This window comes from Galeopterus variegatus, unplaced genomic scaffold, assembly GCF_000696425.1.
Source record: "Galeopterus variegatus unplaced genomic scaffold, G_variegatus-3.0.2 Scaffold256, whole genome shotgun sequence".
In the NCBI taxonomy this organism is placed as follows: domain Eukaryota; kingdom Metazoa; phylum Chordata; class Mammalia; order Dermoptera; family Cynocephalidae; genus Galeopterus; species Galeopterus variegatus.
In genome coordinates, this window is record NW_007726367.1 from 178,162 (window position 1) to 204,875 (window position 26,714).

The following is a 26,714-nucleotide window of genomic DNA, read 5'->3' on the forward strand; positions in this document are numbered from 1 at the left end:
AGAGCAGGCGACCGTCAAACATGAGATTTTTGCAACAGTAGTAACAATAACTATAACATCGATAACAACAATAACAGCTATATTAGGCAACAAACTACCCTCTTGACGCACCTTATCTTATTGCATTTCAGCCTCTAAACACCCCAGTGAGGTGGGTCTCCCCATGTTACAGGCTCAGAGCACTTAGAACAAGCCCAAGGGCTAGTAATGGTGAGCCAGGGTGTGGATGAATAACCGTCTGACTCTAGAGTCCAGGCTCTTAACCACATGAGCATGTTTACTCCCTGCCTGGTACCAACTTGGAAGCAAGTGGTCTCTGGAGCAGGATGAAAGTCAGGCGCTCAGGGATCATCCAATGACGTACACGGAATTGACAAAACCCGCCAGTAAGAACTTTAGATGCAAAGCTGCCTTAAGGCTACTAAACGTGTTAAAGTGTGTGTAAAGCCTTAGTGCGTGAAGCATTAAACCTCTAACTCTACTTAGAAAGGGGAATGAGCTGGGTCTAAGTTCTGGGCCATGTTCTTCGACCGATCCCAGCTGTCCCTTGTCCCTAGGTGAACTGCTGAGTCCCACTCTACTGTGGGAAAATACGCTCTGACCCATTTCACAAGGTTGCTGAAGGGACCAAATGAGACAGCAGCTATGAATCAGTGTTTTGTGATCACTTTAATAGAGTTCTAGTTTTTACAGAAAATCTAAAATTGTGATGACAGCATATTCTTTTCTAATTCTCAGACACTGCTGAATTTGCCTACAAGAAGCCTGCAGGTTTAGACCATGAAGCCACACGGACATTTAAGACAGTCCTCAAGAGGAAGCAGCAGTCTTTGGGGTAGAGGTCGTGGATGTGCAGCTGGAAAGGCCACCCTCCTAATCCCCCCAGTAATGTCTCTCATCTGATCTGCAGTTTTATAAAATTGGGATTTGAATGCATTTTAGTCTGTTATGCATCGTTAATTGTGATAATTCCTGTGAGCCTCTATTGCCCTACACGAGGCATTTTACATACTCATATTAACTTGACTGGTCCATAAAGAATTTTGCCCTGTACAGAAGGGTTAGGTGACCAATTTCTTCCTCTTTTCATTCATTCATTTAGTCAACAGATACTTTTTGTTGAATATATCTGTCCCCCATAAGTAGGTCTGACTGTCGGGTGCCAGGGATAGGGTGATGAACAAGACAGAATTCCTTTTCTTATGGAATTCATAATCTGTCAACAAAGCCAATCTATAAGAGATTAGGAGGGTAATGAGTGCCAAAAACCCAAACCTAAGGCTTGCCAGTGCACACCTCAAGCCCAAGGGTTCTTAGATCACAAACTGCCCAAATAAAATGGCTTGTGCCCTAACTTTAGGGTTCACTTCATATATTTTCAAAATCACATTCCCTACATCAATTCTGATGGAACTATGGCTAGGAAAATTTGAGTTATACATGTGGTTCGAATACCTGCACAATGTTTTTAGTTTTCTGATGCTTTCTTACTGCTACGATCCAACCTTCGATTTTCTTTCGCTAATTTTCATTCAAAGCTAAATGCACTTATGAGGTAGTCTGGAGCTCAATCTCTAAAGTCCATCATTGAAGGGAAAAACAAAACAATTGTTTTTTTAAAGAAAGAGTGATATAACAGAAAGTACACGGACTCAGGAAGCAGATGGGTATGGGAGGCTGCCTGGCCATCTCCTGGCTGTGAGGCCCCTGAGCAGACGCCTCAGCCTCATCCTGTCTGAGCTTTCTCCCCTGAGCCTGCCCAGAGCAGGGGGCTGGCTGAAGGACTGATAGATAAGAAATTGGATGGGCAGGTTAGACAACAAAATGAAAGAATGCCAGTGGCTGACTAGACATTTTGAGGCATTACTGAAAGATAGAGAGCAGAGATTGCATCTATAAAGAACTAAAAGCAGAGGAAACTGCAGACCAAAACATGGCAATAAAATTTTCTACAGAAGGAGCGAAGTGGATATGTGTGGGTGTTTGCGTGTGTGTAGCTGAGTCCAGAGTCAAGATTAAGTAAGAGGAAGTACTGGGGAATTCACTGGGGGGCTGCTTTTAGGGCTGCAGCCCCTCCCCAGTGATATTAAGAGGCAGCAGAGATGCTCACCCATGCACAGGCTGAAGCCGGGAATGTGGGCACAGGGGCGAGAAGGCAATGCAATACCCCAGAGGTCACCGTCCCCAGGGCAGGCTGGGAGCTCCCACACCTGGAAGAGAAACCAAGATCCACAGCTTCCAGGAGTGTGCTATGGCCCATCCGCACAATCACCAGGTTAGGCTATGACAAACGGATCAGGCAGAGGCAGTGGGACTCTCAAAGACAAAGATGAACAGAAAGTCAAGAATGACCAAACATTTGGGAGAAATCAACACTCTAAAAGACAGGCAACAAATTTAATTAACAAAAGAACTAACAGCCAATGGAAGAGAGTTAAATATGAGGATACTTCAAAAAGTTCATGAAAAGAAAAAAAGAATTAAAAGATAATACTAAGTTTTCCATGAACTTTTGGAAGACCCCTTGTAGAACAAATAGAGGAATACTTCAAAATATAGAAAATTAACATTCCTGAAGAGACTTAAGAGGATAATTTCTTCCATGAAAAAGAAATAACTAGAGACCTTAAAAGTTTTAATTTTATCATTAACATTTAAAAAAGATGAACTACTTAAGTGTGCTGGAAAGTTAAGCAAGTGATTTTACAAGAAAAGAGTACAAAATGACAAAAAGTACAAAGAAAAATTAGGAGACTTGAAGGGTAGATCTGGACCAACATCTGTTCAACTGAAGCTCCAGAAGATAGAAGAGAAACAATGGAAGAGAATAACAATAATAGTAATAGTAATAACAGTGAGGGGCCGACCCCGTGGCTCACTCGGGAGAGTGCGGCGCTCTCGCCGCAGGTTCGGATCCTATATAGGGATGGCTGGTGCGCTCACTGGCTGAGCGCGGTGCGGGCGACACCAAGCCAAGGGTTGCGATCCCCTTACCGGTCACAAAAAAGACAAATAATAATAATAATAATAATAACAGTGAGAATTTTCTATTGATAATTAAAGACACCAGCCTTCGGTTTGAAAAGACCTGCATAGCACTTAAAATGGGACGAAGACAGTGATACTGAAATATTCATACAGATAAAAGTTACACTCTATCAAAAACCATCTTGACTCTATTTGCAAAGAATGACAGAGATTTGAAATATACAAGGCAAAAACAGAAATATAAGGAAAAATTGACAAGTTCACAGAAAACAACCTGAACAGACAAAAAATAAATAGAGATCTATTGCAGAGGTTTGCTAATGAGAATAATAATTTCCAGGGAGACTTATTAAAAATGCAAATTCTAAAAAAGAAGAGAAAAAAAAAAAGAAGAAAAATGTAGATTCTGAGCTTTCCATACCCTGCTCCAGATCCAATTCTGCATCTTTGAGTGTGGTATGAGATTTACCATATTTAATAAGCAGCCCAGGTGATCCTGATATAGGTGGTCCGGGACCATACCTTAAGAATCACTAAGTTAAACATCACACTTAACGGATTGATTTAACAGATATATTGAAAACTTTATACCAAAAAGAGAATTATTTTTCTGAATACCATAGAACATTCATATAAATCATCCAGTAGGCTACAAAAAAACCCAAAAAATAAACAACAAAAAAACCACAGTAACTTCCAAAAAACCAGAAATCAAAAAAGCCATTCTTTAACCATAATGTAGTAAAATTAGAAATTAACACAAAAGGATAGCAAAAACTGAAAACAAACACTATTTACTTAGAACATCTGGAAAAACTCCTCAAAATGAAAAGGATAAAAAACCCTAAAACTAATTAGAAATAAATGACAATAAAAGCACTACATAATGAAATCTGTGGGATGAGGACAAAGCAGTATTCAGAGGAAAATTTATAGCCTTCAAATTGATATATTAGAAAACAAGACTGCAAATAAACAAATCAAACATTTAACTTGAGGAATCATGTTATAGGGGTGGAGGTGGGGGAGAACCAAAGCAATAAATTACACCAAAAAGTTTAGGGCAGGAGTTGATAAGATAAAAGCAGAAATGAACTGAAGGTGAAAACGGTAAATAAATGAGTAAGTGAATGAGTGGATGACTCAATAAATCAAGCATACATGCTCAACAAAACTAAAAGCTGGGGATGGTTTGGGTGGGTAGGCAGAGGGAGCTTTTCATATTATACTCAGTTTACTTCTGAACTGTATGAATCTTACTTAATGAGAAAGCACTCATATTTTAGGTGTTATATAAAGTTATACAAAATAATGTGAAAATACCTAAGAAATTCTAAGTAGCATATAACTGCAAGAAATAAAAAAGTTTTTCTAATATTGATTCAGAGGCCATTCTTTATTTTCCTTAAGATTGAAAAAGATGCTTTAGTAAGTCAGTTTCAATCTGGTATATTCACTTGCAGAAACACCTATTGAGGGAAGGGGTTACTCTATCTCTCACTTCCGCACCTGCCTTTCATGGGCATTAGTGCTCACTCAGCATCGTTCCATATGAATGATTCATTCATGCTTGTAACTGAAGTATTCCTGCTCAGGTGGCCTTGTGTTGTCTGACCCACCTGCCCAGGGCCATTGTCCTTTGGTCTGAGCCACCCAGCTGGGCACCCCTGGGTACCCCTGATGGTTCTGGGTAGCACAGGGGCTAACTTAGGTGCTAGTGGGAAGGAGAAAGACTTCTTCCTCCTCTCTTGTCAGGAACTGATACAGCTTTCATTGTCTAAACTGGAAGTTGCAAGTTGGTGGTCTAAAGGCTAAACCTGGCCAGAAGGTATATTTTGTTCAGTCCCTAGAGAACTGTGAATTAGTTTCCAACAAAAAAAAAAATTAGGAAGAGGGGTGGGGAGGAGGAGAAGTGGTGTACTAATGGGTACAAAACTATGCTATCTATCCTAAGTGAATCACTGTGCAGTATATGCATGTAATGAAACAACACACTGTAGCCCACAAAAATAAATATAAATTTTAAAAGTTGGGAGAAATCAAACACAAAGAAACCCAGATATCTGGCTTATCTTAAACCTAGAAAGCCTATCACCACTGGCCTGTATTTCCGCATGATGGCAGTCCACTAAGACTGTCCACCACAGTCCCCACCACTCACTATTATGCCCCTACTCTAAGGCCAAGTGTTTGTTATACCCACCTGCCTCACTCATGTGATTTAAACTATTCTTTTAAATTAACACCATGTGCCAGAAATCCCAATATTTCAGGATCCAAACTACATCTTCCAAACTGACTTTTCTACCCCAAGCAGCACAAAACTTCTTTGTCAGATTATGTGTCCTGATTCATAGTTTGGGAAATACTGTCTGTAATTACAACTTAGTGATGTGATGACTGCACTCAGCTTGTGTGACTGGCCAGGGTGCCTGATCATCTGTACCCCTGGCTCATTGATTCACTCATTTAATTATTCAATTCACTCAACTTATTTGCAAACTAACCCTTTACCAGGCACTTTTCTAGGGGCCAGAGACACAGCAGGTGACGAGACAGAGCACATGTCTACTACCATGAAGCTTAGATCTGGGATGGCAAAGGGTGTTTTAAAGCCCTAAATATTTACCTTGCAAATGACCTGTAGAAATCGTCCTTGGATGAGCGGGAGCTCCACAAACGATTATGCATCTTTTATTCCTATGTATTTTATTATAAGGGACCAGGGTTTTCCCTTAAAATTCCACTTAGGATTTACAATTCTAGAGCCAGCAGGCACAGGAAATATTTAATTCACCCTTTCTTGTCAGAGAAGAAAATGGGGTATCCAAGAGTGTGTGACTTAGCCAAGGCCCCACAGAGAATGCTATAGGTTAAATGTGTCTCCCCAAAATTCATGTATTGAAAACTTGACCCCCATTGTAATAGTGTTAAGAGGGTGAGAAATCCAATTATGGTATTTGAAAGGTGGGGCTTTTAAGAGGTGATTGGATTGATGGGACCGTGTCCTCGTGAATGGATTGATCCATTCCTGCAGTAATGAATTATTGTGAGTGTGGTTCTGATGGCTGCATAAGGAGAGGGAGAGGGAAGGCTAGCTCTCCTGCTCTTGCAACTCTTGCCATGTGATGCCCTGCATTGTTGTAGAAGGCCCTTGCTAGATGTGCCCCCTGGACCACAGACTTCCCAGCCTCTGAAACTATAAGAAATACATTTTGTTTCTTCATAAATTACCCAGTTTCAGGTATTTTGTTATAAGCAACAGAAAACGGACTGATACAGAGAGTTTATGGAAAAGCCTAGGCTTGTTGAGTCCCAGTCACTTGTTCTTTCTGCTCTCTAAAACAGAAGTCACAAGCTCCAACATCTTCAGAAGACGTAACGTCATACATGAAGGTGAGTCACAGTGTCACACAACAGGGAATGGGGATCAGGGCATGCTGGAGGGGGCATGCTCAGAATAAGAGTTTTCTAATTCAAAATAAAATGGCCACAATGATGATCACGGCAGAACACCATCAAGCCACCAGCGAAACCCATCTGGGAGTGGAAGCTGGCCCTTCTGGTCACCAGTCTGAGCCATCCTTTTCAGTCACACCCCTCCCATTCATCATTGTATTTCTACCCTTGCCCTGAATTTTAGCAGGGTTTTTCAAGTGATAACTAACAAGAAAGCCCATCTTACCTGCCTCTATCTTCTCTGGATTCATTTTCACGACATAATAATGTCTTAATATAATAACAACACAAAATTAATTTTCTATTTATCTAAAATTCACTTCTTTAAATAGTCAAAAGCCTAAATAAATTATTTTATATGAAAATATTTCTAATATATTAAGACTTCCTCTTCTCCATAAAAGAGTATATTGAACATAATTTAGTCTTTTATTGACATTAATGGTCAATATCTTGGATAGAAAATGACATGTTATACAGGAGATATTGTCAGGAGCTATGAAGACTTTGTATCTTTCATCTATTATTTTTTTAAGTGACATCTTCTCCCACCCAAGTTTCCAGAAGTGCAGGATATGGTTTTGAAGAGAAAGGCAGAAATCCCCCTCCATCCCTCATTCTGTACCTTTCCAGCCTTAGTGAACCTCTGTGGATTTTTGTTGTTCTTTTTTACTTTTCAGACATCTAAATTTTGTATGATGTACAAGAGCTTTTAACTTTGACTTTAAAACTTCTTTCATTTTAGAGTCCCCAAATCCAAGCTACAAAGACCAAAGTATCTAAAAAAACGTTCCATTTGAGGTGGACTCTAATCTTTAGGCCTCTGGCTCAGAATCACTGGGAGTCTTTTTTTGTTAAAAAAAATGTGCTAGCTCCTATATACAAATTCTGTTAGCTTAAAAATGAGGCCTAAAATATGCATTTTAAACAAATATCCTAAGTGATTCTTGTGCATATCAAGTTTTGAGAACCATATCTCTATCTTTTCCTTATAATTGTGGTTCTCAAACATTTGCTGCAAATTACAGTCATGTGGGGAGCTTACAAAAGGGAATCTTTGCTGAGCCCAAACCCGGAATCAGAATCAGAACCTCTGGGTGGTAGAATTTGGGCATTTGTGTTTTTATTTATTTATTTTTAGTCTTTATTTTGAGCTAATTGTAGATCTCACATGCCATTGTAAGGAATGATGCAGAGGTCTCATGTACCTTTACCTGGTTTCCCCTAATGGTAGCAGCTTGCCTAAGTACAGTTCAACATCACAATCAGGAATTCACATTGATACAATCCTGCTTTGTTTTTTTAAGTATGTCTCTTTCTTTTTTCTTTTCTCTTTTTCTTCTTTTGCTGATGCTTAGTTCTATCAAAGAAGCTCATCTCCTCTTTAATGTGCTAGCTTTTTAAAAACTACTTTTTATTTTGAAAAACTGTGAAACCTACAAAAAATTTATCAGGAGAGTATAACGGACACCCAGATATCCTTCACCTATATTCACTGATTGCTAATGTTTTGCCACATTTCTCTCTCTCTCCTCCCACTTTCTCCTTCTGAACATGTATACACACATCCTTTATTTGGACCTATTTACCCACTAGTTGTCGACATTACAATCCCCCGTGCCTGCACACTTCAGCATGTGTCTCCTGAGAACAAGGACATTCTCTTACATGGCCACAAAATAATTATTGAACTCAGGAAATTTAACATAGATACAATATTATTATCTAACACAATACAGTCCATTTCCAAGTTTCTTTAATTTCCCAAATCCATCCTTAAATTCAGTAATTCCTTCCTCCATCCTGAGAGTTTCACTTGCATAATTGTGATACATCTCTACCCTCCCTGAATCTCCAACAATCCCCCAGCTTTCTTTGCCTCTCCTGCCACAGACATCTTTGTGTACTCCAGGCCAGTTGTTTTGCAGACTGTCCCTCAATTTGGGTTTGTCTGGTTGTGGCCTGATTGGATTTCATTTTTGAAAGCCATTTTTCATCCATGTTCTCAGCAATGGGTTCACCAGGGAGATAGCTGGCTAAGGAGAGGTTCTCTCTATCATTGTTTAAAACACTATTAAGCATAACTGATGGATGACCACTTCTGAACACTTTGCTCCCAGGCATGACATTGATAATATTCACAATAGACAGTGGCACAGTCTGAAGCAAAAACAGGTCAGCCCGATTCCCAGCCTGTGTCTGTTAATTCCAAAGAACAAGGAGTTGTGGAGCCTGGGCTGCCAGCGTGGGCTTCTCTGAGTCCTGGGTGAATGACATCATTTCTCTATTCCTCAGTTTTCTCAGACTATAATGTGGGAATGAAAATACCTAGCACTTGACTCCCAGGGTTATTGTGATGGATGTCACATACTCAAAATGATACATAGCACATAGTAAGTGTTAATTTAAGTGAGCTCTTACTGTCATTTAAAAAGAGAATGCCATTAAGTCAAAACTCTCGTGTGTTGTTTTAAATCTTCTGGTGGGTGTGCCAAAGATATTTTTCTTAAAGTCAAATCCTGTTGTTAATCTGGTTGTTTTCATAGAATCTGTCATGGGGCCCAGCTGCTTGGCTATGAAAAAGACCCTGGCCTTTCATGGTTAGGATGCTGAAAGTTGATCTTACCATGACATCCTGAATAGTTAAGAGCATCTTTTTCTTGTCTGCACTGCTTGGAGGATCAGGGTGTTCATGAGCATTCAGAAGGGAAAAATTAAAATTGTGAGGTACAGTGCTGATGGGAGACTTGGTATCCAAGGGACAAACACAGAGAACTGGGCATGGTAAAAGCAATGTCCCATCCCTGAGGATGTGCTGGGGCCTTGTTCTATTTGGTCTTCCTGCCTCCTGTCTCTCTCCTCACTAAATCACCCCCTGATCTGATCACACTCATCTCTGTGTATCAACACCATTGCAGACATGCAGCTTGTAAATGGACTGGGATTCAAACTCAGGCTGCCAACTCCCAAACGGCGCTCTGAACCACTGGGCTATACACTGGTTGAGTGAATCGGCATGGAAAGATGGCCATGGTAGGTTTTTGAGCAAAAAAAAGTGGGATTATCAAATAGTATGGATGGTATAATCCCTTTTATGTTAAAATAACAAAAAAGGCACTCGTTCAAAGGTTATTCATAGGGTACTCCCAAATAGCAGAAGTACGCAAGCAATAGGACTGTCCCCAAAGTGATCCTCATTTTTTTAAGTCTCATCATTGAAATTAATGAAGAATGACTAAAGGGGAGTGCTGCAGAGCCCCGCTGGGTGTGGGGTGCGGGCGGGCTGTTCCACTGCGGGTGCTTGGCCAAAGATGGCCTTTAGTGGTTTATATGTATCAGTAACAATGATAATTTTAAGACATTAAATTGTAATTGTGGGAAGATACCCAATTTGTCCCACTATGGGATTTACACAATGGACAGAAAAACTCAAAGGGCATTCTAGAAGATGTCAGGGTGGTCAAGTCTTCCTGTCATGTATTATGCTCTCAGGGATTTATAAGATAACCCAATTTGGGAACATCACTCATTGGAATAGGAGAGGACTAGAACATTCAGATCAACCAACTGTCCCCTGTTGGGCTCAATGATATATTCCACTCTCAGTCTGGATGGTTACGTACCTACCTACTCATAGTAATTATCTCTGGGGCAGGGGGATTGTGAAAGGACTCTTATTTTCTTTGTACCATTTGATTTTTTTATATTGATCATGCATTACTGGGAAAATAAGGAATCTTAATATATATATTTTAGAAATGTACACTTTGTTTCATTTCTGATACTTAAATGGAGCTGAGATCATTTACATGGAAACCATATCACCCATTGCAGCACACAGCCCATGTCCCTAGGAAAGCCAGCATGACCAAGATCTGGCACTTTGGTGGAACTCTCTGGAAAGAGGTGCTCTCCTTTCACCAGAATTGGAAAACTGCTCAAAACCCTATGATGGCTTCCCATCCGACTTAAGGAGCATCTCAAATCTTTACCAAGGCCCTCGATCCCCATGCGATCTGACCATGGCTGCTCTTCTGATCCCCCTCCTCTTCCTCATCCCGCATTCCCTCCCTCCAGCGCCACTGGCCTTGCTGGCTTCCCTCCTCAGGACCTCTGCACCTGCTACTCCCTGTGCCTGGAAGCTCTTCTCTGCGTGGCTCACTTCCTCACTTCCTTGGGGTCTTACCCCTGCCCACCCCATGTAAAATTGTAGCCCCTGCCATCTTCCTCTATCCCTTCACTCTGCTCTACTTTTCTTGTAAGACCCACCACCTCCTGACATATTATATACTTGTTATCTTCTGTGTTGTTGTCAGTGTCTGGCACTGTGTGGTGGGGACTGTGGCACTCTGGAGTACACACCTATCTAGGGGGACAGCTGCTCCTCAGCTCTAGTCACTGCTGTCCTGTAAGAATGTGGTCTCCACATCTTCCGATTTTTCAAGAGAAGGCCCAAATTCAGATTTTCACATGGAATCTCCTGATGCTTAAATGTAGGCTAGCAATTCACATCTTTGTTTTTGGTCCTTTTTGAGACCGGCCGCACTGCACTCAGCCAGTGAGCGCTGTGAGCACACTGGTCATCCCTATATAGGATCCGAACCCGGGGCGGGAGTGCTGCTGCGCTCCCAGCGCCGCACCCTCCTGAGTGCGCCACGGGCTTGGCCGGCAATTCACATCTTTGTTTTTGGTCCTTTTTGAGACCGGCCGCACTGCACTCAGCCAGTGAGCGCTGTGAGCACACTGGTCATCCCTATATAGGATCCGAACCCGGGGCGGGAGTGCTGCTGCGCTCCCAGCGCCGCACGCTCCTGAGTGCGCCACGGGCTTGGCCGGCAATTCACATCTTTTGACAGCCCAGTGCAAGTCAGCAGGGTGGAGGCCATGGAACACTTCTGCAGCATGCCCGTCTGTGAACTTGGAGCCACCCAGAAACTGAAGGTTACTGAGGATGTGACTGAAGGCAAAAGACTGGTGTGTTTCAGCAGTGAAGGTCAGGCGGAAGGTATGTGTGTGACGCGCACTTCCTCTTGCTTCATTGCAGGCTGCACTTGCAAACAGTGTGAGGTGGCTCAGTCTATATCACCATGCACTTTTTCTCTCTCCCTGCTCAGACCGTGTCTCTTCAGGCTTCTGCCTTTGCCGAAAACTGGCAGTGCTATTTCACTCTTTAACTCAGCAGGAAAATAACTCCAGGGGAAATTGACTGTGAAGCCTTGCGAGTGCTCCCCTCAAGATGGGGGAGAAAAGGACAGAAAGAAACACAATCAAGCACTCACAGTGGAGGAAATTAAGTGCCAGTGGAGCAGCAGCCACACCAATTCAGAGCGTGTGCACAAAGGAACGCTAATGGGACTTAATAGCTTGTGGGGGACGCTGCTGCCTTGTGTTGCAAGGAGCTGGGGAGCTGGCAAAGGAGGACTGTATGTTCATTTGACAAGAGGGGCCAAAAGCTTGGCCAGAAACAAACTACCACGGACTCTTGCTTGAAGGGCAGACACATTCTGTGACATGGGGCAAGGCTGCCTGTAACCGATTGAACTTGGCTAAAAACCAGCCTCCCAAAATAAGAGAAACTGATGCCTGTTTTGCATAGTCTGATCCTGAGCAGGGGATCGTTTGGTTGATTCAGAAGCAACGTGGGTTTTAAAGGCAGTAAAGTCCACATTTTTGCCTGCTGTTTAATCCAACTTTTATGGACTGGGTAGAAAAGCCAGGTCATTGGGCCATTCCACAGAAAAGGATTTTTTTCTTTTTGCAAGAAGACAAAAATTTCCAATTTACTCTCAGACCTTTTGCAATCAGGATGTGAAACAAAGTGAGCCCTTGCTCCTTACCTGTCCTTTCCTTATGAGCAAATAAGGAAATTCAAACATGCAGCAAAAATCAGAGGAACATTTTCTTGGACAACAGTCCCACCTCCTTCATGGGTCATTTTCATTTCATAAAAGCAGTCTTTGGTGCAGAAGTGACATGCAGAAGCAAGACTGCCCTTGTGGTGAGGCTATCGAATCTGCAGCCTGGGCCCAGAGCTGAACATGCGCTGCTCTGGCAAAGGGGGCAGCGTCTGGCTTACTAACTTGACTTTGTCCTGCCACCTCCTGATAATTTTGCTTGTGCATAACCATGGAGATCTTCTCATTTTAATTATAAAAGCAACACCCTTGGAATATACTCTGGCTCTCCATCTCCCCCTGGCCCAGGCCTGCCAGGCACCACCTGTTGTGCCTGGCACCGCTCCAACCTCACTTCATTCTGCGGTCCCCATTCATGCCGTGCCTGCATGGTGCTCCTTGAGCAAACCCAGCCTGATTCCATCCATGCTTGCTGCTTTCTCTCCCTGGAACGCTTTTCCCAGTGCTCTGTGCCAAGCCCCTCCTGTTGTCCATCAAGTTTCAACCAAAACATCCTGCTTGAGGGAGGCCTTCCTCTCCTCTCCACCCCAGCCAATGGTCCCTTTTCCCTCTTCTGATTTCTTCAGAGAACTAACTTATTGATGCCTGGAATGTTCTCATCATTTATTTCTCACTTTTTTCTTTATTGTTTGTCTCCCCTCTGGAACATAAGTTGCTTGAGAATGGCACCTTATCCATTTTGCTCATTTCTGTATCTCTGGCACTCAGGACAGAGCCAATGCTCAGTAATAGGTTCCTGACAAATGACTGTTGAAGGAAAGACAGGGCTGTACTATCGCAGTTCACAGGATTTTAAAAATAAAATAGCAATTTGAGGAAGGGATGTAAAACGCCCCATTGTCAACTCATCAGCTGCTGCACTGACTTGAACTTTGAGCTACAGCCACATGGGTGTGTGGGTGTTTACATGCATGGTTTCTGCTGCCCAAAGGGGTAATATTCAAAATATTTAGCAGGTGCACATATACACATGCAGGCAGGCTATCAGCTCTGGCCTCACCTCCTTGCTCCCCAAACTTCCCCAGCTTTTAGGACCCAGTGAAAATGTTACCCCTCTGGGAAGACTTCCTGGATATTTCCCTCCTCTGTTACTGCTGTGCTCTGCCCCCACCTCTCTACTGGTTCTCGCTGTAGACGGATCAGATGCTATTGACTCTGTCAGGTCAAACACCAGTCTTCCCAACCTTGGGACTCAGGGTGTCTAGCACATGCTTTGTGCTTACTGTGTGAAATGAACACAGGAGTGAAGTAATGCAGGGGTGAGTGTAGAATGGGGTAAATAATGGTAAGAAAGTGCCTCCAAGAGCCACCAACTGCCACCATTGCACTGAGCCTCATTGTCCTTCAGGAGCCCTGAGCATAAGGTTGAGGCCAATTCCTACCTGTGGACGATCCCCAGAAGAGTCCTTTGCCTCGACAGTCTCATCCCCACACAGCTCAAAATCTTCAGAATAGTCCAGAGGAGGTCCGATGTGGAGCCGTGGGCCAGCTTCTGTTCTGATCTGCACAGATTTCTAGAAACAAAAATTCAGACCTTTTCAGATCTGGTGGAATAAACATCTTTATTCCTCTGGGGCAAGGACTAGCACTGGAGGGGTGGGTGCAGGAATTAGATTCTGCTGGTGGTATGCCTGCATGCAAGGGTGGTCATGCTATGATGAACGCTGGTCCAATGTCTGTCCTGTAAGGCCCGTGCTGGATGGGCCACGCCATCTCTGCTCTAAAGTCTCTACTGGTTCCTACTGCCCAAAGTGTGCTCAGGACAATTTGTTTAAATCACTTTTCGCCTTGAAATTATTTATCAGTAGAATTTTAGCAGGTGTTCAACCTCTCAGAAAGGGCTTTATGATCCCTGGCCTGCACAGATACACACTGTGGATATCCTAAAATGAAATACAGCATGAAACACTTCCCGAGCTTTTCGGACTGCAGAAACTTTGTGTAGTGGGGCCTCTCTTTCTTCTTGCATTTCTTGGACCATCCTCCTTGGAAACAAACTCCTTGTCTGGAAACAAACTCTTGGCCTAGTGTAGCAGACTGCAGGCTGTCCCTCAGTGGCCATTCTCCCTTCCTCTCTTGTATGGAGATCCAGATGTGCATGTGGCATTCCCAGCCTTCTCTGCAGTGAGGAGGGACCATGTGAACACATTCTGGTTAACGAGGTACGGCCAGGAGGCAGGGAGGTGTGCTGCATCTTCCAGGTTGTGTTCTTAAAGGGAAGGGGCTAGCCTTCCCTTGCCCCGCTCCCTTTCCCGCCAGCTGGAACATGGGGGTGGGGTGGAGCTGCCTGGCGCTATAGGGAGGAAGGCCACATCTGGAGGATGGAGGAGCAACAAAACTGGCTGCCTGGGTTACTCGATGATGTCTTGGCATAAGCGTGACTTCTCCCATTAGAGAGACATCAGCTTTCTTGTTGTCCATCCACTGTTATTTGGGTCTCCCTGTCAGAGCAGCCAAACCTGTACCTTAACCCATATACCTGGCATGCAAAGTTCCCTGCAGTCTGGCCTCTTTCCACACATCTGACAATTCGGCCAAACAACTGCTTCCTGGGCCCCAAGGGTCTGCAGCTTTGTCAGTCCAGCATCCATGCCCTGACCTTCAGGAAATGCCTCCCTTGTTTTTCTCTGGGGCTTGTCCCCCTCTTTCCCAACCCATGTGTGGCCCAAGGGTGGGAATGTGAGGCAGGCCTGGCCAATCAGCCCATTCCACCCCTTACAACATGCCCTGGCCAGCTGGTTCAGGGACTAAAATGGACCTAAGGCAGCCAAGGAAAACAGCCCTGGGATTTCTGTTGGAATCCTGTTAGAGTTGGGGGAGGAGGTGCTGTCTTCCTACAGGGATGCTGAGCTAAAGGGAAGTCTTCCAGCAGCTGCTGGGGATCACTCTGGCCCTAGCACAGAAACACAGCTAAGAGGCTGAAGCAGTGTCCTGATGGATTTGTTTAGAATGCCTGAATACAGCTGCACCTGAAGCAAGCCCTACTGAAACTTTCTTTTTGCTTAAGATAATGTGAATAGGATTTATGTTACTTGTAACAGAGTCTTGACTGTCACCTGTTTCCTAAACTCTCCCACCTCTGTGCATTTGCTTGTGCTGTTCTCCCAATCTTAATGCCACTCTTCCAAGTCTTCTCCATGTATCCAAAACCTACCTTGCTTTGGAGACACTGCTCTCTGCCTACCCAGTATCTGTCTGCTGCCTGATTCTGCTGAGGCAGCCACATGTCCCACGAAGATGGTCACATTGCTGGAGGCCTGATGGAGTCCAGATGTGTTGTCCCCGCAAAACTCATGTGGAAATCTGATCCTCAATGTGGTACTGTTGGGAGCTGAGTCATGGGTGTGGAACCCTCATGAATGGATTAATGTTCTCCCTGGGGGTTGGGGATAGTGAGTGAGTTCTCACTTTATTAGTTCCTGCAAGAGCTGGTTGTTTATAGGACCCTGGCACCTACCTCTCTTTCTTTTGCTTCCTCTTGCCATGTGATCTGCTTATACCCACTGGCTGTCCTGCCGTTTTCCACTGTGTGTAGAAGCAGTCTGAAGCCTGTGCCAGATGCAGCTGTCTCAGAATTGTAAGCCAAATAAACCTCTTTTCCTTATAAATTACCCAGTCTCAGGTATTCTGTTATAGCAATACAAAAATGGACTAATACAAGGCCCTTGCAGCTAGGGATGGCCATGTGATCCAGGTGTGACAATGCAGCGGGTGAAGTCTACAGAGTGGAGCTTCTGAGAAAACTCCTGTCTTCCTGGTAATCAGGACAGACTCAGTGGATACAGGACCCTTCTTCCTGATTGGAATGCAGATGGGATGTTAGAGCAGCCATCCTGTGAGCATAAGGAAGAAAGCCCCACACTAAGGATGGCCCAATGGAAAAAGAGAAGGAACCTGGGTTTCTGGTAGCATCATCATCCACACATCCTACCAGCTCTTGCCTCCAAATGCCTTGTTCATGAGAGAGAAAAAACATCAAAAGCAGTTGATGAGCCATAGTGGTCCAGCTGCTGTTACCTGCAGCTGAACTCAATCCCAGCTGACAGCCCTCCTTCAGGCACTTGCCATTTTTGTGGTTATATTACAGTTGCTCATGCGAAGTGAAGGACAAGGGTTCTAACTCAGGCAGACTGGTTTGATTCCTGGAACTCTGAGGCTTATTCCCTGCATGACCTCGGGCAAGTCACCCAACTTCCCTGAGCACCAGTTTCCACATCTATTAAGACAGCACTCAGAACACCTGCATCATAGAGCTGTGGCAAGGATGCCATCAGGGATGCAGGCTGAGCCCCAGGCGTGGGGCTCTGGCACACAGCACAGTGGGGCTGCACCTGTTGACACGGTGTCAACTCTACACAGGTGGCCAGACCTCCCCTCGGGTGTATGTTTCATTCAATGTGGCCCCTAAAAGCAAGTCACCTACACCATCTGGTAGTCACCTGGGAAACTGCCACCTGTTCCAAGGCTGGAGGTAAGGGTGGCTGTACTGGATTCTGAGCAGGGCTGGGGCTGGGTGGCCTCTCTCGGGAGCCGACCTGCAGTGGCACAAATCTGAGCAGGAGGCCTCCTTAGACATTATGCACAAGGTGCCTCGCTTGCCTCTCCCTAGACTGGGTCCAGCCACTGAAAGATGGAAGAGGACACAGGGCCACGTGTACTGACTCTGGCCCAGCTCAGGGATACTCAAGGGTAATTTAGGCCACACATTTCCCCTTATGCACTGGAGTTAGAACCTTTCACCCCCTGTAAGATTCAACAGCCCCACGTGCTTAATAAATGTAGCCACTGTCATGATGATGAAGAAAATCACGTGGGAGCCTTATTGCCCTACAGGACTCTCAGTAAGTTAGGACAAAATTCCTTTCTTTTTTTTTTTTCCTTTTTTGTCTTTTTTCGTGTCCGGTAACGGATCGCAACCCTCAGTGTCGCGCCCGGACCGGACCGGCAACGGGATCGCAACCCTCGGTGTTGTGCCCGCACCTCGCTCAGCCAGTGAGCGGGAACCGGTCTGTATGTGGGATCCGAACCCTCGGCGGGAGCACCACTGCGCTCCCAAGCGGCGCACTGTAGCAGTGCGCCACCGGGCCGGCCCCAAAACTCCTTTCTGATCCAAGTTCACACTGCCCTGTGCCCTGACCCTGTCAGCACCTTCACACTGGGTGCCATGTCACTTAATGCAGAATAGGTGCCACTCCAAGAGCTTCAGGTGAACTCACTCATTTAGTTCTTATAACAATCCCAGGAGGAAACCGAGGCTCAAGGATGCAAGCCGCTTGCCCAAGGCTAGGAAGCCTAATCAGAGGCTTGACTGTAAACCAGGCATGGGCTAACATTTCCTGTAAAGGGCCAGAGAGTAAATATTTTAGGCTTTGCATGCCATTCGGTCTCTGTCACAAGAAAGCAGCCATAGCCAATGCCTAAATAAATGGGTGTGGCTGTATTCCAACAACACTTTATTTACAAAAACAGGCTGAGGCTGGATTTGGTCTGAGGGCTATAGTTTGCCCACCAACCCTGTTCTGAATCACCACGCCATGCTGCCCTCAGGAGGCATATGACGAATAAAAGAGCCGTCTGGGCTACAGTGGCCTTTGGAGAGAACAGGAGGATTAGAGAATTTCCTGAGAATATCTAACACACAAAAAAGGAGGCAGGGGCTGAGCTATAGATCATTTGAGGAAAATAGTGGGAGAGTTTAAGGGGCTGAAAAAAGGCAGCTAAGGAGTCTTCCTGAGAGAATGGGGTGCAGAGGGGAGGTGCTATGGGACATATTGCTCCTAAAGGACATTGGGTCACGTTGTGAGGCCCTACCTGGGCTCTGGGTTCCCCGTGCTATTTCTGGGACTGCACATCCCCTCCACCTTACCCCACCCCACCCACTGCCTCGCTCTCCACCCTCTGCCTCACTGCCCTGGGCTCCGGTTCCATGTGGCACGGCTTCCTCCTGGGCTCTGTCAACTTGCTCTCGGAGGAGCACATGTTAGTGTCAGTGGTGGGGTCTATGGAGGGAAAGTGCCACATGGAACACAATAAAACTGGGCGCCTCCAGGCTAGGAAATTCCTGGAGGCTTTCTTGCCTAGGCCTGGACAAAGCTGTGAAGGCTCTGAAGTTCCCCTCTGAGATGGGTTTTCCATGGTACCTGCGGGGAGAGTGCACTCCGCCCTCCTCCGCAGAAACCACTCAGCAACATCCAGATGCTAGGAGGCCTTACAGCTGGGGAGGAGCCTGTGTGACAGAGCAGGGAGGGAGACAGCTCAGGAGAGGACCGCTGGGCACCAGGCCTGAGGAGGAGCTGACTCCGCAGTACCAGCTGGGGTCTGGGGTGCACTTGGCCCCTCTATGGGTCTCTGGTCCTTTATTTAGAAAGGGAAGGGCCTAGACTATGGCCTTGCTACTCCAAGTGTGGTCCATGGACCAGCAGCATTGGCCTATCCTAGAATTTGTGAGAAATGCAAAATTCCAGACCCCACCTCAGCTCTAGAAATCAGAACCTGAGTTTTAATAAGACCCCAGGTGATTTATACACACATTAAAACGTGAATAGCACAAGATCAGGAGATCTTTGAGGCTTCATGGTGGACACCTTGTTTGTGCCATCCAGTATGCATCCCCCTGTCTTCTGGTAAAAGCACCCTAATTTTTTTTTTTGTCTTTTTTTTCGTGACCGGCAATGGATCACAACCCTCAGTGTCGCGCCCGTACCGGACCGGGACCGGCAACGGGATTGCAACCCTCGGTGTTGCCCCCGCTCCTCGCTCAGCCAGTGAGCGGGAACCGGTCTGTATGTGGGATCTGAACCCTCGGCGGGAGCGCCGCCACGCTTCCCAAGCGGCACACTGTAGCAGTGCGCTACCGGGCCGGCCCAAAAGCACCCTAATTTTCTTGTGGAAAATCTTCCCCTCTCCGTGTCCCCAATTCAAGTGGTTTAGGTGGAACTGAGTCCCCCCACCCGGGGTGGATGGGGCATGGGACCCAGGTCTGGCCAATCAGAGCATGACATCGCCTTGGCCCACAATGATTGTGCAACTGGTTTAGGGGAGCTGAAGAGATGTAATAGCAAACGGCATGTAAGCGGGGAGCTGCTGGTGGCTATCTGGGCACCACATGGGGCACATGGGCCAAGCAGAGTTGGGAGATAGAGAACGAGTCCTGTTACATTGAGCTCCTGGGCCAAGCCGTGCCTGAATGTACCTGATTTGAACCAAAAGATGTAAGAAAGAGTTGCAGCATTCTAGCAGGAGAGAGCCCAGGCGGGTCTCCCTCTTCTGAGGTTTTCCCATCTCCGCTTAGCACCTCCACTCGCTTTGCCAAGATTTCACGTTTCCAGTTGACACTTAATCAGCAAGTCCTTACTGAGCACTGGCTGCATACGAGGTTCCAGAAACAAGGCGAGAATCCCCCAAAATTAAAAACCAATGCCCTGCCCTCAAGGAGTTCGCAGGGCACACAGCATGTAAGAATGCGTTTATGAAGCAACTTGTGACAAAGTTAATGTGGTCCAGAAAGAGTTTCTAATGCTGAGTGGGTGGCAGAGAGGGGAATAAATAGTCCCTCCATCTGGCCTGCTCTCCGCCCCCAGCCCCAGGGAGGCTCCTCTGCCACCGTACCCAGGCTGGCATGTTCCTGTCCAGTCCCCAGGCTGCGCATGCTCCCTGCCTCCCACCTTCATGCCCTTGCATGGGATGATGCCTGTGCTCCTGGCTGTTAATACCTGGAGTGGGTATTTCCAAGTGGCTGCTTCCCTGCCTACTTGCAGCCCGAGACCTGGGTAGACCTGTGCAGTATCACTCATACACGGGAGGATTGAAAAGCCCCGATACCCAGACACCCTTGCTTGCCAGCTCAAGCTGGCTCGTTTCATACTCAGCCCAGTACAGGCCCAGAGTTATCTGCATGTACCCGCTGCCCCACGTAGCAAAGCGTTCTAAGAGGTGCATGTGAAAGCTTTTTGTCAGGTAGAAAAAAGCAAGGTGGAGGCTGCCCCTCTGGCTGTGCAGGGGTGTGACATGTAAATGGCTCCCTCTAGAGCAGGAGAGCTCTGAAAATCCTGCCAAAGCAGGTCTGGGGTGTGGAGCAGGTCGACCTCACCTGATGTGCTCTTCCCAGATTTGTCTGGATCTCTTACAAACAACAGCGCTTGACGCTCTGACAGTGCGTGTTGTGCAAGGTAACCGCAAAGGCTGCTGCTTTATGGGTAGTTTCATTTACTGTCCTCACTGCAGGGGCTTCAGACTCAGAAAGAGTATAAACAAAGGAAAGGGCCCCCGACACTGCCCATCTTCACTTGTGAGCTTTTCTGGAGGTGCTGCAGCTGCCTAAGTCACAACAGGATACCGGATATGGCAGCTGAATGAGAGCAAAGCCTCCACTTTAACAATCACAATGAACTTGCTTTCAAGACCTTTAGGAAAAGCCCACCCCACAGTAAATTGCTGGAAGGCCAATCCCTTCACCACCAATTTAATGCTGAGAGCAGATGACGTTCATCAAATCTGACAGCATTTTGGTAAACGATGGCTCTGTTGATTAGGCCGCTGTCCACCCAAGTATTACAAGACTGAGAAAGCCATAAATCTTAATCCACTGGTAGCAGCACAAAGATCTAAGGCCTAGGTATGGTGGGGAAAAAAGGACAGTATGAACCAGAGCCCATATACATCAACACCAGCCCATTCCACCAGGGATGGCAGCTCAGAAACCCAGCACGGCCATTGCTGTCACCCTCCCTGAGCCTCCAGAAGCAGTCTTGACAGGGTTTTATAGCCTTTCGGTCAGCGTTTGGATGACCCTGTGACCATCTGGCTGAGGGATCCTCAGGCCTGTGCACTGAGGCAACCCCTTCTGTCCGGGGTGCTTCTTTATTGCTGGGCAAGACAATAAGAAGAGACATAAGGGAAATCTACTTTACTGGGAGAGGGGAATGTGTAGGGCCTGGTCAGTGGAAATGGGATGCCTGGCTCAAGAGAGTTTCAGGGAAACATAGGAAGTTCGGCAAGCCAGCCAGTGGGAGAGTGCAGAGGACGGGGCATCACTGTATGGGAGAAACCCCAAGACTGGGAGAGGGCTGTGCTCCCTCTGCTGATGGGGTGGCTTCTGAGAACTGGCCATTGACAACTTTGCTACCTTGACCACTCTGCCCACCTCTGGCTGCCTCCAAGGATGGCAGAGCCCATCCAAATGTTAGGATAGAGAGGTTGTCTTCCTCTCTGTCCTATGGACCCCAAACTCTGTCTCTATGGGCTTTCTACCATAGAGAAACTTTCAACTTAACTCTGCTTCTTGGGGCCAAAGGAAACCAATCCACTCCCTCTTCCACATGGCAGTAATAATAATGTGGTTGGCACAGCGAGTGAATTTACTGTCCCATTACACCTTCCTTGATGAGAAGCTACAGGATCCACAGCTCTTGCCTAAGGCGCAGCTGCAGCGCAGGTGGGATTTGCATCAGGTGACCCAGCCCCCAACTCTAGTCACAGCCGTGGGAGGCAGGAGCAGGCACCTGGTCCAGGCCAACCTAGCTTGCAGTCTAGACCAGGACCCGGGTAACAAAGACAGGCTGGGAGATTCAGATGGTCTCTCCCTGGGAAAATTTCAACTAAGGAATGCTGAGGGGAAAAGCTGTGCAATGGAGGAGTGCGGTGGGTCAGGTGAACGCTGAAGTTATGAGTCAGCAGAAGGTAGGGGACAAGAAACAGAGGTCACAGTAGGGGGTGGCAGGAGGCTGGTAGAGAGAAAGGAGCCTGCCTTAAAGCCTGCACTTGGGCCTCCCGCAGCCACCTGCCCCTGTGGGCAGTCCTTTCTGCACACAGCAGCTGGTGAAATCCATACTCTTTCTGGCAGTCTTCTAAGCCCTGTGTGATACAGCCCCTATTCCCTGTGCAATGGCCACCCCTGCCTCTTCTCAGCCCCTTCCCATTGCCTTTGCCCTCCCTGTGCTCTCCACCTGGGACACTCTCCCCGCACATCTTCCCAGGGGCTGGCTCCAGCTAATACCTAGGTCTGGGCTCAGATGTGGTTCTCTGTGAGTCAGATGGCCTCCTTCCCTGCCCTCCTTGCTGAAGTGACTCTTCCCCAGACACTGTCTGCCTCATGCTGTGGCTGTCTCCTTCAGAGCATGTGTTGATTGACTGGACTGCTTGCTTCTGGTCCTCTGCCTTCCCACCCACTCCCCATAAACCCAGCCTGCCTCGCTCACTGACCTCGGCACTGATGTGTCCAAAATTTAGTAGGTGCTCAATAAATGTTCCAAGAGTGAATGAAGGCCTGAATGAGGAAAACACTAGAGGGAAGAGCTCTGAGATCTCCAAGCCAAGTCACCCTTACCACATGCCCCTTTGCTGATCACAACGGCCAGTGCTATTTATGGACTGCCTCTTCTGTGCCATACAAAACAAGCTCATCCAGTCCTTAGAAACTACTCTATGAGGTAGGTACCCTTATCAACACCATATACCGGATGAGGAAGCAGGCACCGAGAGGGTAAGTAACTTATCTAGGTCTGTACCACTGGTAAGCAGTGGAGCCAAGGCTTTGAACCCAGGGTGCTGGGTCCCAGAGTCTATGTTCTTAAATACTTCTCTGGCTTGTCCATCACTTGCCGCCAAGTGCTCCCAGCTGAAGCAGCAGACAGCCCCCGCTGATGGACACCCTGTGATACATGCTGCCCTGGGAGGTTTTATTGACGATGAAACCAAACTCAGAGAGGTTACATTACCAGCTCCAGGACACACAGCTAGGAAGCAGACCAAAGTCCAGTCCCTTCCACTCTTCAGGGGCCACAGATTCAAATGCCCCAATGATCCAGGAGGGGAATGAAAATATGGTGCAGGAGAAACAGCAGCCCCAGCATGATGATAAACTGCAGCTACCACCCAGCCTCAGCACTGGGGCTCTAAGGGAGTAGTGGGGACTGTGGCAAATGGGAGGGCTTGTGCCCTGTCTAAAGGGGGCAGCCACCACTCGGCTCCTGCTGCTGGCTGCCCAATGGGAGGAGGATGACCCAGCATGGGGAACAGATCTTTCCAGGGAAGTAGGAATCTAGATATTTTATATATAATTTTTTCTTAAATTTAAATTTTGGGAAATGACTAAAAGTCTTTTTCAAACTGTGTGAGTCCAAAAAACATTGTCAGGGCAAGTTTGCCCCACAGACTTCAAGTTGTTAACTTTTGGACTCCACCAGGCTGGCCCCACACATGTGAAGCAGTCCCCTCCCAGCTAAGCAGCCCCCTTGTCTTCACAGCAGGAACTTCAAGGGCAGGAAGTAAGCTGCCTTAGATTTAACCCCAGAGCCTCCTCACACAGTGCCTGGCTGGTGCCAATTGGTTTCTGTTAAATTAATGGACGATTTCTTCCATGGCATGCCTTCTAGCACACTCACCTCTTCTGAGTGCTCCCCTCTATACTTCTAAGAGGTGATGCCCATAGGACTCGTGTGTGTGTGTGTGTGTGTGTGTGTGTGTGTTGGGAGGGCATAGCAACCAACTTACTCTCCTAGGGTGCCTTTCTGTTTGGTGGGAGCCAGAAAGCCAAAGGCTGCATTTCCTAGACTCCCTTTTGGCTGGGGTTCCGGGTACAATTTAGGTTCAGCCAGTCAGGTGGCCTCACATGAGACAGGGAAAGTGGGTGAGGTGAAGGGAGGAGGGGATGTGGCTGTTTCTGTGCTGAGCACAGTTGTGGAGGTGGCAGGGTTTCCAACAACATCCCATGCTGCTTGCCAGGCTATGGGGCAGGGTCTTTCTTTGCAGTGTTTTCTAGCAGGAACAGGCTGCTGAGGCCAACAGTTGTGACAGCGGCTTCCTGCTTCCTGGGTCATGGCTAAGGTGATGTGTTCCTGGTGCTAATCCCCACCTTCCCAACTGTGTCCTTGGTGGCAACTCTTCTGGCAGGCCAGAGCTAAGTGACTGTGCTTTCTGGGCACATTCCTGGAGGCCCACCCCAGAGCTCACTCCTCAGGCCAGCCCACGGATTTCCTAGACACCTGACTCCCTGCATTCCTTCTGCTTAAAATAGCCAGAGTGGTCTTTGTTGTTAGGCACTGACTGACCCCTGACTGAGACAGCGCAGAATGACAATCATGGCCCTCATGGCATCAGGAAGCCAGGAAATTAGCCATGATTAGGCCCTGTGAAGTGTGGACCACAGGAGAGACTGAGGAGGGATGCTAATTAATCCTAGGCCAAGTCTTTTAAATCGCACAGACTCTGGGGCTAGCCATTAAGTCACAGTCTAAGACACAAATATGGCTCCTGGTAATAGAAGGCACTCAAAACAACTAGGAGAACTGTCTTAAGTGAGAAGTGGAGAAAGGCCTCATTAACAAGAAATTAACATTCACTGCTGGGGACAGAAGGAGGCCTCCAGGCTGTCTGCCCTGTAAGCCTTGCCCATCAGCACGGAGATAAGGAGTTAGCTGGCAGGAGCCCCTTCCCATTCAATCACAGACTTGAAAAGTCTGTGGGGTACTTTCTCTGTGGGGAAGTGGAAAGACCCCTGGGTTTGGAGTCACAGGTCCAGAGTTTAAATCCCATCCTACCCTCTTCCCTTAGTAGCTGTGTGGCTCTAAACAAGTCACCTTGCCTCTCTGGGCCTCAACTTCTTCAGCAACACACTGAGGACATTTAGGGTTACTGTAAAGACCAGCTGTGCTGATAAAACATACATAAGAATTTACTGTAGACTTATACATCTGGTATGGTGTAAATGTTATCTGGCAGTTGATACATTTTGAACATAACCAGTGCCATTTTAGGCAAGGCCAAGCACAAAATGGCTGCCAGCCCCCGCCCTTTTTTCCTTACGAGCAGCCTTGTGACTTCTGTGAAATAGAAACCCTTTTTGGCTTCTGCATAGGCGCAATTTTCCACCCCGGTTGCATCAGCCAGGTGGAGCTTCTGCACTAGTGTAATGCTCCTCCTCAATTGCATCAGCCAGCCCTGGCGCCCTACAGCCTTTATAAGCTTTCCCACCCCAATGCCTGGTGCTGCTCTCCACTTTGAGGGCAGCCCTGGCTGCTGCTCTCCATTTTGAGTGCAGCCCAGCAGATTCCTTTTCTTTAATAAAGCTTGATCAGTACACGGCCTTTTGGCTTGCTTTCTTTCATTTTGGTGCTGAAACCTGGGAAGGGTCCTGGCCAGGACCCTCGGCTGATCCCCTCTTGGGTTGATTGGCCCCCAGTTACCCTACCTGGACCTGCCAAACCGGGTACCTCCGGGACTCTCTCCTCTTGCTGTTTGAAGACCAACACATCCAACATTGGCCTCAATTCAGGGTGAGTCAGTGGGTCCATCCTACTTCTATGGGTTGCTCCGACTACTTTCTACGACTACTGTCTACTTCCTGAAGACCAGGCGCCTGGCTGAGGGAATCCCTCTCTTGCCCTGGCTATTGGAGGATGCTCCTCCAGCCGGTGGCTCCTCTTGCAAAGGAAGGTACACAACAACGAGTATGCTCCTTGTTGACACTCTTCTACTAGGACTGCTTGTTTCCTTTCTCACTCTTCACATGGGATCCTCACAATCCAAACCTCCATGATCTACACCTCTGGGCTGTTTCCTGGCCAACCTCGTGGCCTCCAGGGAGATATTAAGTGCAAACGCCTCATTTTCTACTGCAATCAGGTTTGGCCTAAATACAAACTAGACAATGGATCCCAATGGTCAGAAAACGGCACTTTTGATTTGGCAACTCTTAAGAGATTTAGACAACTTTTGTCACCGGAACAGCAAAGCTGCAGAGATTCCTTATGTTCAAGCCTTCTTCTATCTCCGATCATCTCCTTCTCTTTGTCAAAACTGTCCTACATCTCAAATTCTCCTAGCTCATGCCCAACCTCCCCTTCCAGGAATGGATCAATCTTTTGATCCATCAGACCACTCTGCTCCCCGACCACCTCCTTACACTCCAAATCTTTCACCAGCCCCTTTACCTCTTCCCTCTCCTCCCCATACCTGGTCTTGAGACACTCATCCTCAACCACCCAACCCCTCTCCTTCTTCCCCTTTGTCAGATGACAACCCTGCCTCAATTCCAGCTCCTTTATACCCCTGATGTGAAGTAGCTGGGATGGAGGGAATTGTCTGAGTCCATGTCTCTTTATCTCTTTCAGACCTTTCCCAAATTGAAAAACGACTGGGATCCTTTCAATCCGACCCAGACACATATCTGTCCCTTGAAGACAGGGAGCAGGTCTGGGTAACTGCCCAACAGCAGGCAGATGAGGTACATGCCCAAAATAATAGGCAGCCTGTGGAAGCCGTTGCCGTCCCTCACATGGACCCAAATTGGGACTACCAGGCTGGCCACAGGGACCAGGACCTCTGGGATAATATGATCACACACCTACTTCACGG

General features: G+C 46.9%; 1 protein-coding gene across 1 annotated transcript in view; it reads right to left on the minus strand.

Moving 5' to 3' along the window:
• The window catches only part of KIAA0556 (KIAA0556 ortholog), a 171,901-nt gene that overhangs the window by 99,954 nt on the left and 45,233 nt on the right, over nucleotides 1-26,714 (minus strand). Inside the window, exon 6 of the mRNA XM_008566623.1 lies at nucleotides 13,745-13,876. Coding sequence (XP_008564845.1) covers nucleotides 13,745-13,876 — 132 coding nt within the window. The remainder of the gene's footprint in view (nucleotides 1-13,744; nucleotides 13,877-26,714) is intronic.